A 13,675-nucleotide genomic window follows, 5' to 3' on the forward strand; every position below is an offset into this window, starting at 1 on the left:
AGCGAGCGGCCCGGGCGGCCCCCGCACAGCCATGGAGCCGGGCCGCCAGGCGCTGCCGCTGGAGAACGCCTCCATCCTCTCCGAGGGCGCGCTGCAGGACGGGCTCCGCCACTGGATCGGCAACCTGGATCCCAAGATCACCGAGTGAGTGACCGCGCGGCACCGGCGGCATCCGCGGCCTGCGGAACCCCCCCGGGCTCCGCCCCCCCAGCCGCACCGCCCCGGACGGGGCCATGTTCCCGCATCGGCACCGAACCCGCCCGGGCGGTGCCGCATCGCCCCTCCCCGGGCCTGGCAGCCCCCGGGGCCCAGCGTTAGCCCGAGCACTGCCCGGCCTCCGGTGCCGGCAGCTCTCCGGGTGTTGGGGGTGCCCCGTGCCCGGCAGGCGGCACCGGCTGGTGCGGCACTCCCAGCTCCTGTCCCTCCCTGCCCAGCAGCGAGCGGTGCCAGTCGCTCGCTCGAGTAGCTGTGCGCTCCGAGGAGCAGCCCGTGCCTGCTGCAGACAGAGCTGGAGCGGGGGGTGTCTCTGTGTGGGGTGTTCTGCACCAGCCTGCTCAGAGACGGGTCCTGCACCCCCACAAACAGCACCCCCTGAAGCACCGCTCGGGCTGGGAGCCCAGGGGCTGAAAACATCCCCGTCCTCTAAACTAGAAAAATGTAGAATATCAGGCCGGAGACTTTCAGGGTACAAACAATGGTAAAGCAAGGCACAGCCCTGAAAATTGTACCCAGAGCGGTTGGGGTCTGTGGAGAGATGAGGATGGGCAGGGGAGACCTGACAGGCAGGCATCTGTATCAAACAACAGCCTTGTTTTGGTATTCTGCTGCGTGTGAGTTAAGCAGAGGAGAGTGACTGCAGCAGTGGGTGGTGAGGAGGTGGAAGTGGTGGGACTGGCTGCTGTGGTGGGTAAATGCATGAATCAAACATGTGTGTGAGCATTTTGTGTTTTCTCCAGGCTATGGATAATTATCTCCTGAGCAAGCATAACATTTGAACAGCTAAATTGTTAAGGGAATATGATGTGCTGTCCAATATTTGGATAGGGTGCTGTGAAATCACTAGGTTGTATAAAAAGGAAAGCGAACCAAAACAATTTGGGCTTTACACACTCATAACAAACAAGCATTTTTGATTAACTATTGTGTATGCCTGTCGTGGAATACTTTTTCTTCCTGGTTCTTTTTGTGTGTGTGCAGGTGCTGGGGTTTTATTCTAAGTGTGGTTCATCTGAGCAGAGCGGCTCCCTAATAGCCTCTAAATGGAATCATTAATGCATTGTGATTTCAGCCATTCATCTTGGGGAGATTTCTGCATTAATTACCACTTCCATCCCACAGCTCTGTTGCTGTGGTTTGTCCACATTCACTGACCACGTGAAATTAGATATAGGAATTTTTGAGTGTTGTTTGCTGAGTCCTCAGAGATTCAGGAGCTGTGTTAGTGTGAGGGCAGGAGTGGAGGGTGTGAGTGCATTGGATCCTTCACTTCACAGGGTGATCCTCAGTGCCCAGTGTAAGTTGTTCCTTTTAATCTTGGCCAGATAAGTAATAGGTTTATATGGCAAAATTAACTGTTTTCATCACTTGGATGAAGTGAGTTTGGTGGTTTCTCCAAGGTTCTCAAACCTAGAGTGCTTCTATGCTCCTAAATGTTTAAAGTTTGCCCAGTGATGACTGACAGTGTTTGCTGCTCATTTCAGACTTTATAATTATGTGTCTTTCTTTTTGTTTTTGCTTTGAAATGGCTCTTCTCTCCTGCAAATGATGTTGCATCTCCATTTCCTTGTGAACAAAAGAAGAGGAAGCTCCTTTTAGCACATTGTCAATATAGAGAAAGTGTGTGGTCAGTGAGTTTCTATAAATCATCTTGACCCTTATTCTCTCATGCTAAGGGCTTACATCTCTAGTTCTTGTTGTTCCTCTGAATTATTCCTGTTGAGGTTACTACTCACATGACCAAATCAAACCCCTGAAAACTTAAATATTTCTGCATTTGCTGCTTTTATCTGGTTTTTAAAGAGTTGCCTTTGTTACTTCTCTGTTGGATTTGTTTAAGACAGAGTAAGGTTGATTGAGTTGTTGGCAGAGTTAATAAGTGGTTGTGACACTCTTGAGCAGAAATGAGATCAGAAAGTCTCAATCCAATCAATCCAAGACTTCCATTTAAAGAACAAGCTAGAGCTGCAGTCGAGTGCTGGAGAGTTAATAGGTAATGTACAAATTGGAGCACAAGCTGCAGGAACAGGCATTTATAAATGTAGGGCTGCCCACAAATGACAGCTTTTGGGAGGCTGTTGCACACACTGAGTGCCTGTGGCTGGGGGTGCTGACATGCCCTGTGCACTGGGTTATGGTGGCTCTTCAGCTGGGCATTCCTCCTTGCTGGTACTGTTTGTGGGCGACTTCTTTTATGCAGCATCCTTGAAGCATTGTCTGCTGTGGAAGCAGGTGGTGCTGGGAGTCTCCCGAGTGTGTTCTCAGCAGCTGGAAGGAGGACAGCTGGCACCAGGGGACCTCACAGCTGCTTGTGACAGGGTGGTGTCTCCAGGCACTCTGGAAGCTCTGAGATCCCTGCCATGGGGTCTGCATGAGGACGGCAGCAGGTGGTTCCTCGTGGTTTGGTGTCACCACCATCATTTGTGTCCCAGCTGCACAGCAGGGCAGGGGATGTGCTGCGTGACCTCATCACCCCTCAGTGCTCCCACCCCGTGGGGCAAAACCACGTTGTTCAGTTACATCTCCATGTGGCAGGTGGGGTAGAATTGCCTCCTCTGCCCATTCCTGTTTGTAAAACCTTTGGAGGCTTTTCAGTGTTTTGGACAGGCAGAGATTTCATTTTCAGCTCTCTGGCTCACATGATCTGGTTTCCCGTAGCCTTTCAATGCCCATTCATTTTCCACAGGGATGAAGTAGCGGGTGTTCGACTTCCTCAGCTGTTGTGCTGCTTGTCGAGGATCCCATCTCGATGAGTCTCACCTAGAAAACAATGTGTGCACAAGTTGTTGTTACAGACCCCCGTTGGCTCCCAGTGGGGCAGAATTCCTCGCAATAATAGATTTTGCATGTGGCCCGGTCCCCGCGCGGGATCCTTGGGACAGCATTGTTCAGAGGAAGCCTTGCCTGCGTCTGAATAGCGCTCGGGGTGCCAGGAGGAAGAGAGGAGGAAAAGGAAATGGGGGAGCTGCAGGTTTGTCTCGCATTCACATCAGATGACAGGAAGTGGAGATGGAGGTTGGCCGCGGATCTGCGGTGGGGCCACGGCAGTGCCAACAACTTCCAAGCTCTGGATATCCCGTGTTGTTGCCATAGTAAAGCTTTTTACATCTTCTCACCTTTTTTTTTTTTTATAAGGCTTCAGGTTTTCCATTACAGTCTTCTTCTTTGGTACCTCTTGGCCTGAGGAACTACTTGTCAAGTTACTGTTAATGCCTGCAATATTTTAACAATACAAATCCATAATCACAGCTTAAAGCATTAATTATACAGGATTTCTGAGCTGTTCCACAGAGAGTTTATAATTTTACAGTTGTAAAATTGCAAGCACGGTTGGAAAAAGGATTCTGAACAAAATAGATGACATAAGTTGCTTCTAGGCTGTTGATGAAAATTGTTTTAAAGGAGGAACTATCACCTTGCTGCTAAATATTAATAATAATTAATTTAATTAATTAAAATTCAATCAAAATAATTAATTAATAATAAGATTATTTGAATGCAGATGCTCTCAAAAAAAACCCCAACAAACCACCCCCAAAGAGTTCCTTTTGGCAAGGCAGCTGCAGGGATTTTTAGGGCAGAACTCGGTGAGAATCGTCCTTTCCCTTCCCCTGGCTCTGTGATGGCCAGAAGGGGAACAGCATCCTGGTGGTGAGGACTTCATTTCCACACTGCTGAAATTCCCAGGGCTTTTTGTAGCAGTGTGTTTACAGAAACAAACCTGAGGTGCGTTTACATATTTTGAAGGCTGTGGAAGTGCAACATGTGGAGTTTTTTATACATCATGTCTCCAAAGTCAGTGTTTTCACTTGTACATCTGTGTCTGCTTGTTGGAAGTGTGAGGTGGTGAAATTTGGCTACTGTGTAATCAGCTCCTTTTCTTCACCCTGCTCTTTTCAGTTCCCCTTGCTTTCAGAGCAGAGTTTGAGAGCTCATAGGCTTCTTGGAAGACCATGCACTTCATCTGTATTCCAAAGGATGTAGGAAGCCTTCCATAATCAATGACAATGTGTGTGTTCCCCTGGGGGTAACTTGGCCCTTCTGCACTGCTCGTCTGTGCACACGCTGCACCTTCACCTCTTTAAAAGTGCACATCCTGAATGTCCACGGTGACCCATCCTGTGGGATGACTCACATTCCTGGAACTTTCTTGCCTGGCTTCTGAAGCTTAACAAAGGGCTAAGGCCCTTTTCAGACATCCTATCAGGCTTTATTAGGAAAAATGCTGTCTGCCCTTCCCATCTGGACAGTCCCTGTAGTTGCCTGGTGCACTTGGCTGTCTGGGGCCATTACTGACCGCTCATGTCTGGACATGGGAGTTTCACCCAGTGCCTGGTGTTATCCTGGCACGCTCTCTGAGCCTTAAACACTGAAAATTCGGGTTACACTGCATAGCAACAAACACTGTACAGCTGCTCAGGAGATGAGTCCTAACTAAGACACCCTTATTAAACACTTAAATAATTCTTAAATGTCAGGGATGGGGTCAGGCAGTGAAGGAGCAGGGAGTGTCACTTTTCTCCTAGGTCAGCCAGTGTTGTTAAACACTTCAATCCCAGGGAACCAAAAAAAGCTGCAAAGAACTTTCAGGATTAGATGTGGCCTGTACAGCATATGTGTTCCTTGTTTTAAGTTGCTCAATGCACCAGATACTAAGCAGACAGATTTACTCTGGCTTTCCCCAGTTTTATTGGAAACAGCACACTCCCCACTGGATGGCAGGAGGATAATTGGCTAAAAAAGTGTCTGACTTCCATGAACATGTCACTGAAAAGCTGTCTAAGCCAGAAGCACTGGCAGATTTAGGCTGGATGATGCTGAGGGCTGCCTGATGCCTTTTTTGTTGAGGTCTGCTGACAATTTCTGGTTTCAGGTTGTTCTATTTATTCTTCGTCTTCCTGCATCCCCACCTTTTCCAGGCAAGTGTTCTGTGTGCCCTGGGGTGTCCTTGCCAGAGCACTGACACTGGTTGGCACAGGGAAGGGGAGGGTTTGTTCTGGGAGAGGGAGGGCAGCAGGAGGAGCAGCATCCTGAGGGGTGCAGGGTGCTGTGGGCTCAGAGTGCTTGTGCTGGGAGAGGAGTGCAGAGAATGGAGCTTCAGGTGGTCACATCAAGGTTAGAGAGGGGGAGACAGGAGGTTTATGCCTGAAAGTAGGAGTGATTTAGTGAGGCAGGAGGAAAAGCCCTCCCAAACCCCTTGGGAGCCATTGCATAATTGTCCAAAAGGCAGCTATTAATAGATCTCTGTGCCCTTCAGCTGGCAGTGCTGGGAGTGGAGGGAGCTTTGTGCCTTGGGGTTTTGGAAAGTCACTGGTAACGCTGCTCAGAGCTGTGGATGCTGAAGGGGTGCTGCACAGGGCACCCACCCCTGCAGGGATTTGGGAATCTGTGTGTGACACAGCTGAATGTGTTGTTACACTGAGTGTGAGCCCTGTGAGTGTCAGGGCTTCCTCTCTATCTCCTCAGTGTCAGTGGGATAAAACATGTCATAAATGTTTTCTCTTCTCTTCAGATACCACCTCCTCAAACTCCTTCAGAAGTTTGGCAAAGTGAAGCAATTTGACTTTCTATTCCACAAGTCTGGTGCTCTGGAAGGGCAGCCCAGGGGTTACTGTTTTGTCAACTTTGAAACCAAGCAGGTAAGTTGCATTTTATCTAAAGTTCTGTTATAAATGACTGACTTCTTTCCCATTTTTTAAATGCTAATTCAAAACTACAAGGTTAAAGGATAAATTCAGTACTTGATCTACACAAACTCACAGATTCTAACAGCTCTGCTTTGTCACAGTCACTTTGTGACTGCTCCTGGAAGTAGCAATAGTGATTTCCTTTCTCCTCTGCTGTCTTTTCCTGAATCCTGCTTTTTAATGCTAACTAGAAAGGGACAGTTCTTTGGTCCATTTTTTGCTGCTGGTGATAAGGACATCAGAAGAGCCCTAACACTGTGCATTAGCTCTAGAAAATTATTCATAGCAAGGTGGAACAAGAAAGGCAGATAAAGTCTGGTTACTGGGAGTCTTTTGGGGATATCCCTGGATTGGGATACGATGGGATAAACTCTCTGTGCTGTCAGTGAGCTGTACTTACAGTAAGCTAAATAACAAAGAAAAAAGAGCTCTTTCCATGTGAGTAGGTTTTGACTAAAGGCTTGGTTTGTTTATGGAACTGTCTTCCTGTGCAGGAAGCAGAGAAGGCGATCCAGTGTCTCAATGGGAAGCTGGCCCTGTCCAAGAAATTGGTGGTGCGGTGGGCACACGCACAAGTCAAGGTAAGCTGGCTGCTGGAAAGAGGAATTGCTTTTAGTTTGCAAAATTGAAAAACTTGAATAATAAAAGCCTTCTTATCAAGGCAGTCTTGGCCTGGCAAAATAATTACAGTCTGTTCTAGGAAATAACTTGGAGAGTTGATGTTTACAGCTTCTCATGTCTACCCAAACTGGGCTGGATTAGCTGTGAGTGAGGACAGGCCGTTTAACCTGGGGTTTTTTGGGAGGGGGTTTCTGCTCAGAGCAGTGTGAACAGATTACTTCTATAAATGCCCATGTTTTAACTTTTCCCAAACTTAGTGAGTAATTGGCTGGAAGTTTGAATCCTTCCCTTTGTGGTTTTTTTGCATAGGAGAGGTATGGAAATTCCCAATTACCGGTTACTGTGTTACTTTGTTCCACTTCTGAAAGCACTTATGTGGCAGCAGCTCTAATTAGTTTTGACTTTAAAGTAACATACTCTGCATCTAAGCTAAATATCCTTTTATTCCTTGCTCTGTCACATAAACAATCAAGTTCTTAAGATTGACTTAGGCAGTACCTTCTGGAACATCCTTATTTTAATTTTTGAAAATTCTTGCCTTGTTTTTCCTGCAGTTATTTACTATCTCATATTTGATAAAGCAATTTATTTTGAATAAATTTTTTTACAGAAAACAGATTTTGGGGGAGGCACAGAGGAAATGCTTGTTGCTGTTTTCTTTTGAGTAGTTTTCTTTTATATGATTATCCTCCCAGCAGCTTTCTGCTTTGTCTTATCCAGTATTTTAGTGCATCTGTTTCGGATGCTTAAAAAACCAAACCAGGTATCTCCATTAAAGGAGACCACATTGGTTTAGTTACTGATTTCTTGTCAGCACATTTGCTTGTGCAAATCCAGTTTCCATTTTCTGTGGAGCTACTGGAGTGCCACGAGGAATGATCAGGCCACAAAAGGAGACTGAGCTGGAGGAGTGTCTGCTCAGCTGCTCGGGGGTCTGGGGAGGAACACACAGAAATGATCGCCTCGCATGGCATTTTCCAGTCCCTGAATGGAAAGACTTAACAGCACAAAACTTTGGCTTATTGTAACAAGAGTTTGTTTTAGACAAGAGCAGCATGTTGGTAAGCAGCTCTGAGATGAGTGGCCAAGGCTCACCAGACGCTGTCGGGTTGAGCAGCTCTGCAGAAAAACAAACCTGACTCCGTGCCAAGCGAAATAAGGAAGCAGAACACTGCAAATAGTTCAGGAGGCCCGTTGCCCACAGAGATGACAGACTCACAAAGCTGCCTTCTACAGAAAGGAGGTGGTTCCTAACTGATCTTTTTTTCTTTTTTTTTCCCCATCTTTTCACCCAGGACTTCCCAGTTCTGTGCAGTCATGTGCTTGGGTTACTTTCTGGCTCTGCACATAAGGAGCATAGCAAACAGTTCAGTAGTTACCTTCAGATTTACCATCTGTGCTTCCTGCCTTACGTGGAGGGGAACAAGAAGTGACAGGAGAAGGTTTAAGGATCCACAGTACAATGCACATAACTGTTCAGTATCCAGCCTGCATTCCATGTTGGTGCTAACCAAATATTGTGGTTGGGATTTGTTTCAGTGTTTGACCACCAAAATCTTTCCTACCAAAAGCTCCACAAAACCTGAGGCAATGTTAATCCAGCTTTAAAGTCCATCTGTGGGAAATGTTTCTTTGTCCCTAATTACAGCTGACTCAGTCCTTGGTCTCTTGCTTGCAGAGATATGATCACAATAAGAATGAGAAGATCCTTCCAATCAGTCTGGAGCCATCTTCCAGCACGGAGCCACCCCAGTCCAACCTAAGGTAGGAGATGGGTGAGAGGTAACCCAGCTGTGGGACTGGCAGGGAACCAATTTTTTCCATTTCAGTAAGATTTAGAGTTGTTGGCATTGTTTCTGTTAAAAATCTAGCACGGCAAAAAAGCTGTTTTTGAAGGGGCAGTGCCTGTGGAGTCACTCACTTGATGTGGGACACTTCAGACTGGATGTTTATTTTCTAACATACAAAGCCAATGGGTAGTAGGAAGGGAATGAGGTGAGATGGGGACTTGGGAATGTGTAGCACTGCAGCTCCTTTGGCCAGAATCTCTGCACTTCATGTGAATTGGGTTTTTACTGCACTGATTTGGTTCAGCAAAATGCTCATGAGCAAGAAGTTCTACAGCAGTGATAGAAAATTATAATGAAGTCACAGGTAGTACTTCACATAAAACTATTTTATTTTTTGCCAGTGTTTTTTTGCCTGTAGCTCTTGTCTGTGGGATGTGGTTAAATTCTCCAACCACTGCATTTACCTAAAGCACATAGCTGCTTTGCTAATTCACAGTTTATTTGAAAGGGTGTGTGGTTTTCCTCTGTGTTCTGTCAGTGGAACCCTGTGAGGAACCATGACCAGATTAATGCATTTGCCCAGAGATAAAATGAGCTTGGAATTCAGAAGTAACAGGCTAGGAAGTAAAGAGCAGAGGGGTTTGAGCCATGCAGATTGTTAACAATCTAGTTCTAGTAAGAATGGATGGTGCAAGAAGCCACAATGGGGAAGGGAACATTCCTCCCCGTCCATACCCAATGGAGGATAGGGAATAACAAAAGTCTTTGGAATTTGGGGTGTAACCTAGGATAGCTTCTCCCTTTGGGATAAACCCTGCTAATGCTGAAATAATGTTTCTTCCTGACCTAATTAGAGTCTGGGGTTTTCCCATCCCGAGCAAGCTGTAGCTGGGAGGAAGTCTGGCTTTCATTTCTCTGCTGTTCCCAGCAGCCTGCTCCAGGCTGTGCTCTGCTGCACATGCTCAGACCTCCTGAAATTACATCATTTCACATGAAGTAGGAAGCCTTGTCGTGTTCTTGTCTCACTCTGCGTCCTCAAGAAGGCACTGAATAGGTGCAGGGGCCGTTATTTTGGGCTGCTGAAGGAGGAACAAAGCCATGCAGTGGTTGAAATGCAGCAGTGTGGGCTCTGGGCAGTGCATTCCTGCCTCGCTGTGGATGCAGCGCTGGGGCTGCCTGGCCCCTCCTTGTGCAGGGAGGATTCGCATGTCAGCAGAATCTCTGGATTTCTGTAGTTTGGTTTCATGCTAAGATCAAGCTCAATTTCCCTTCTGCTTTTTCTCTTTCCAGTGTCAGTGCAAAAATCAAGGCCATTGAAGCCAAGCTGAAAATGATGGCAGAAAATCCAGACGCAGAATATCCTGCGGCACCTGTTTATTCTTACTTCAAACCACCGGATAAGAAAAGGACTACTCCATACTCCAGAGCTGCCTGGAAATCCAGAAGATGATGCTTATGAATGGATGATGGTAGCAAGAAGCACTGCTTTGTATACCTGGAGTCCTCCAATGCTTTTGTACTTTTGTAGAGTGGGAAGGACGGTGCCACCTGAGCGGGGCACGGCCAGCACAGCCCTCTGTCACACCCGGGGGTCTGCACGCTCCTGCCTGTGCAGCTCACAGCTGAAGGCTGTTGAGAGAAATAGGTTCCCTTCAAAGCCTCTGATGAACACACAGGCAAACCTCTTGTTAGTGTGCATTCATTAGCCAGATTAGAAACAGTAACCAGCGTTCGGAGTAAAGCACATCCAAAAATACTCCATTTAACTGATTACTTTTTAAAGTATTTTTGAACAAAATGTATTCCAATTCATGTTTTAATGGAAGGGGAAGCACTTGGTTTTGATTAACATGCTGTAGTTATAATGGAAAAACTTTTTCATCTCAATAAAACTCATTTTAAATAGATCTTGCAACACCTTTAGTAACTGTGCATGGGATATTTTATATGCACCAAAGCCAATTAATTTTGCATTTTGATTTGCACACTCCACAAGGTTACTTTATGACATGGTAATGACACAGCACAGGTATTTTCAGTGTCATTTAGGCTGTAGGTGTGTGCCTGCATGTAGGAATTAGTGCATTTACACACCACTGAGATCTGTGCTGTGCCCTGAGCTTTGGCATTTCTGTTCAGTGATTCCTGATGGTGGCAGCTCCTCATGAGCCAGATGTAACTGCAGCCTCTGAGAATGTGCCAAGCCATGAACTTGGTTTTTCCCCCCTGTCCTGCCCAGCTTTGCTTTCCATGAGCTGGTAGAGGTGGTCAGCTGCCACGTGGTGTGAGGTGGCACCACTGTAAAACAGAAAGCTGAGGAAAAAACATTTTCTGGCAGCATTTTCTCCTTTGTGCACGCAGTGCAGTGACTGCATGTGCCAGGGGGATGTCAGAGAGCTCACGTGCTCGGGTCCAGGTGACACTGCTCTGATTTTCCCTCCCCAGTCCTGTCAGACCTCATCGGTCACTCTTGAGCTGTTCCCCCAAACTGGTTAATGGTGGTCTCAAACAGGAGGAGGAAAACAATTTGGGAAGAGCCCCGGTTTGTGCAGGCAGGAGTTGCTCAGTGGCACAGCCCAGGGAGGTTTGTATTCCTGCAGCAGCAGCAGCAGCACACCTCCCTTCAGGCAGAGCTGGCTTCCTGCTGCCGAAGCGAGCACCTGGAACGGAGCCGTGCCTGTCTGTGGCGGAGGATTATTGAAAGCCTCAATTGTTCTAAAGTAGGTCTTGTGCTGTTAATGTTTGTTTCCTAGTTTTTGGATACCTGAGTAGAGGGAAAAGTAGTATTCTTGGGAGTTTGTACCCTTCTGAATGTCAGTGACAGCCGTTTGCATTCCTGTGAACAGCCTGTGTTTGTTCCTGCGTGCTCTTAACGTTTGTAGCTTTCTGGGTCTGTATCCGTGTTGTTTAGAACAGCTCTGAATTCTGTTCCCGTTACGAGTTCAGGAGATACCTGGTTTCAAATGGGTGTGTGCCTGTGCTCCCATCAGAAGCATACTTTGATATTTATTTGTATTTGAATACAATTTGTTGAAATTCTTAAGCTCTAAATAAACATTTAAAATGCATGTTTTCCTCCAGGAAAGCCGAGGGTGGCAAGCAGGAAGTGAGTGAGGGTGGTAAATGCTTGGCATCAGCCGAAGTCCACTGACAGAACCAGGGCACAATAGCATCAGTCTTTTTTTTTTAATTATTTCTTTGCACTGCCGTGGTCGCTAACAGAAGTGCCTTGTCTGTCGCTCGGCCAGACTCAGACCTGGGGGAGCTTTATTGCAGGTTGGTGCTCGTGTTGGTCATTCCTGCTGCCGCCGGCCTGGCAGGCGCTGCTGCTGCCTGCGCTTCTCAGGAACGCTGCGGCTTCCCTGCGCTGAGAGCACAGCCTAACCCTGGAGCTGGGAGGAGGGAAATGCTCAGAAATGGGTTTTTTCATGAGCATCGACCCTGGGACTTTGCATAAAACCATCGTAAAAGAGGTTTGAAGAGCACCGGGGAGCGCGGCGTCGCTGCGGCTGGCGCGGGAGCCGTGAGTAGGGAGGTTGGCAGCTGGTGGTGGGAAGGAGAGCTGGGCTCAGTGCCCACCTGTGAAGAGGAATTGGGCTGTTTCTTGCCTCCAGCCTACACTCCTGTCCTCTGAGGAGGTTCCTTGCTTCCCCTGTATTTACCAGCAAATCCATGGGAGCAAGGTGGGTTACTGAGGGTGATGTTCACCATCGGCGATTGAGAGATGGGGACATCCGAGGCAAGATCAGAAGCCAATTTCATTGAGTATACAAGGTGTTTATATAGGGTTTTACTTGTTTGGCACTTACATAGGGTTCTATTTTTGGTAACAATCTCCCATGGTTTCTGTTCAATCAGGCCTTAGATATTTGGCTCCTTTATCAGTTCTGTTGTACTCTCTGTTTTATTCCCCATAGTTCACCATGGCCACAGTTGTGGGTTTTTCCATGGTATTTGAACCATTCTGCCTGTGGTGACAGTCCCTCACTTGGGACAGGCATGGACTCTTCACTCAGGGAGCACAGAACATTCCCAACCCCAAACTCTGGGATTCAGGCCGAGCTGCTGCTTGACACGCTGCCACCTTGTTGCTGCCTTGTACAAACTCCAGCAGTGGTGGAGGGAACACATGGGGCTGAGAACAGGATGGGCTCAGTGCTGATACCTGTTAGCTCCAGTGCTTTGCGTTCCCCAGTCGCTGCCAGGCCCTGTTCCTGGTGCAAGAGGCACGTGTGAGATCTGTCTGCTCTAAGCAGGCAGTGAGAGCAGGAGACCCTGCAGAGCCAAGACTTACTCCTAAGGCTGAGAAGGGCAGAAGCTGGGCTGGAGTCACCCTGAGACTGTTCTGCCTTTGCAGGGTCTGGAGAGGCTGGTCTGTAATCGTGAGAGCGGTGCAAGCGTCTGCTTGGCTGTGCGGTGCTGGCCCGTGGTGCTGAGCCGTGGCTGCCAAGCCCAGCATCATTCAGGGATACAAATAAACCCCACACGGGCCCTGCCTCGGCCGGTGCTGCATAGGGGGACAGACAGCTTTCATGGCTGCGTCCACGAAAACTCCTACGTGTTTCTTCTGGAGCAGCCAGAGCTAATTCAGACCCCACCAGTGAGAACGAAGGGTTTAAATTGTTCTTTCTCAGCAGCTCGCCTCTGCACTTGTCCGTGTCCCCCCGCACTCGGCCTCTGTGGAGCTGGGGACAGGGGAGGACAAGCTGGCAGGCCTTGGGCTCCGTTTCCTGGGGGTTTCTCGGGCTTTCCTGCAACCTCGATGTTTAAACCTAATGCCTTGTATTTATTCTAAAATGGCTTTCATCTGATTTCCCTCTCGGTTAACAATTTAGCTGTCACAATCAATAACGGCGAGGATCCATCCCCGGCCGCCATCAGCTCACGTTACCGTCCTGCAATTACCCGGCGGTGGCACCGCTGCCGGGGCTTTGCTGGGGAATTATCAGGTTACTAATGAAGCCCGGGCAGCGGCGGGCGGCCAGACGCCGCGGCGGTGGGCGCGATCCCCGCTGCCGCGATCGGAGGGGGGCTGCGGGGCCGGCCCGGACCGTGCGCCCCGTCGGGGCGGGCAGCGGCGGGGGAGGACCGGGACGAGTCGGACCGGGCTGCCCCCTCCCCGCCGCTCCCGCGGGCGGGCCCGCCGCCGGGCCCGCCGCCGCAGGAAGCGGGGCCCGGCGGGGCGGGCGGCCCCCGGGGCGCGGCGGGGGGGCGCCGCTTCCTGCCCGGCCCGCGGCCGCCCCCGGCGGGGGAGCGGGGCCGGCGCGGTTCCCCGCCCGGCTCCCCGCCCTTCCTGCCGCGGCCGCGGGACGCGCCGCCCGCGGGCACGGGGCGCGGCGGCGGCGGGCGGGGCGGGGCGCG

At 49.0% G+C, this 13,675-nt stretch overlaps 1 protein-coding gene across 1 annotated transcript; it reads left to right on the forward strand.

Moving 5' to 3' along the window:
* The first annotated feature begins 8 nt into the window (after nt 1-8).
* RBM18 (RNA binding motif protein 18) lies at nt 9-10,221 on the forward strand. Its single transcript, XM_005529181.3, has 5 exons — nt 9-144; nt 5,729-5,855; nt 6,398-6,484; nt 8,203-8,288; nt 9,605-10,221. Exons 1-5 carry the CDS (start codon nt 32-34, stop codon nt 9,762-9,764), a joined length of 573 nt encoding a protein of 190 aa, XP_005529238.2. The 5' UTR covers nt 9-31; the 3' UTR covers nt 9,765-10,221.
* Nucleotides 10,222-13,675: the final 3,454 nt, after the last annotated feature.

The sequence above is a fragment of the Pseudopodoces humilis genome, chromosome 22 (assembly GCF_049639895.1).
Source record: "Pseudopodoces humilis isolate 2021_Gansu_Grassland_sample_001 chromosome 22, ASM4963989v1, whole genome shotgun sequence".
NCBI classification, from domain to species: Eukaryota; Metazoa; Chordata; class Aves; order Passeriformes; family Paridae; genus Pseudopodoces; species Pseudopodoces humilis.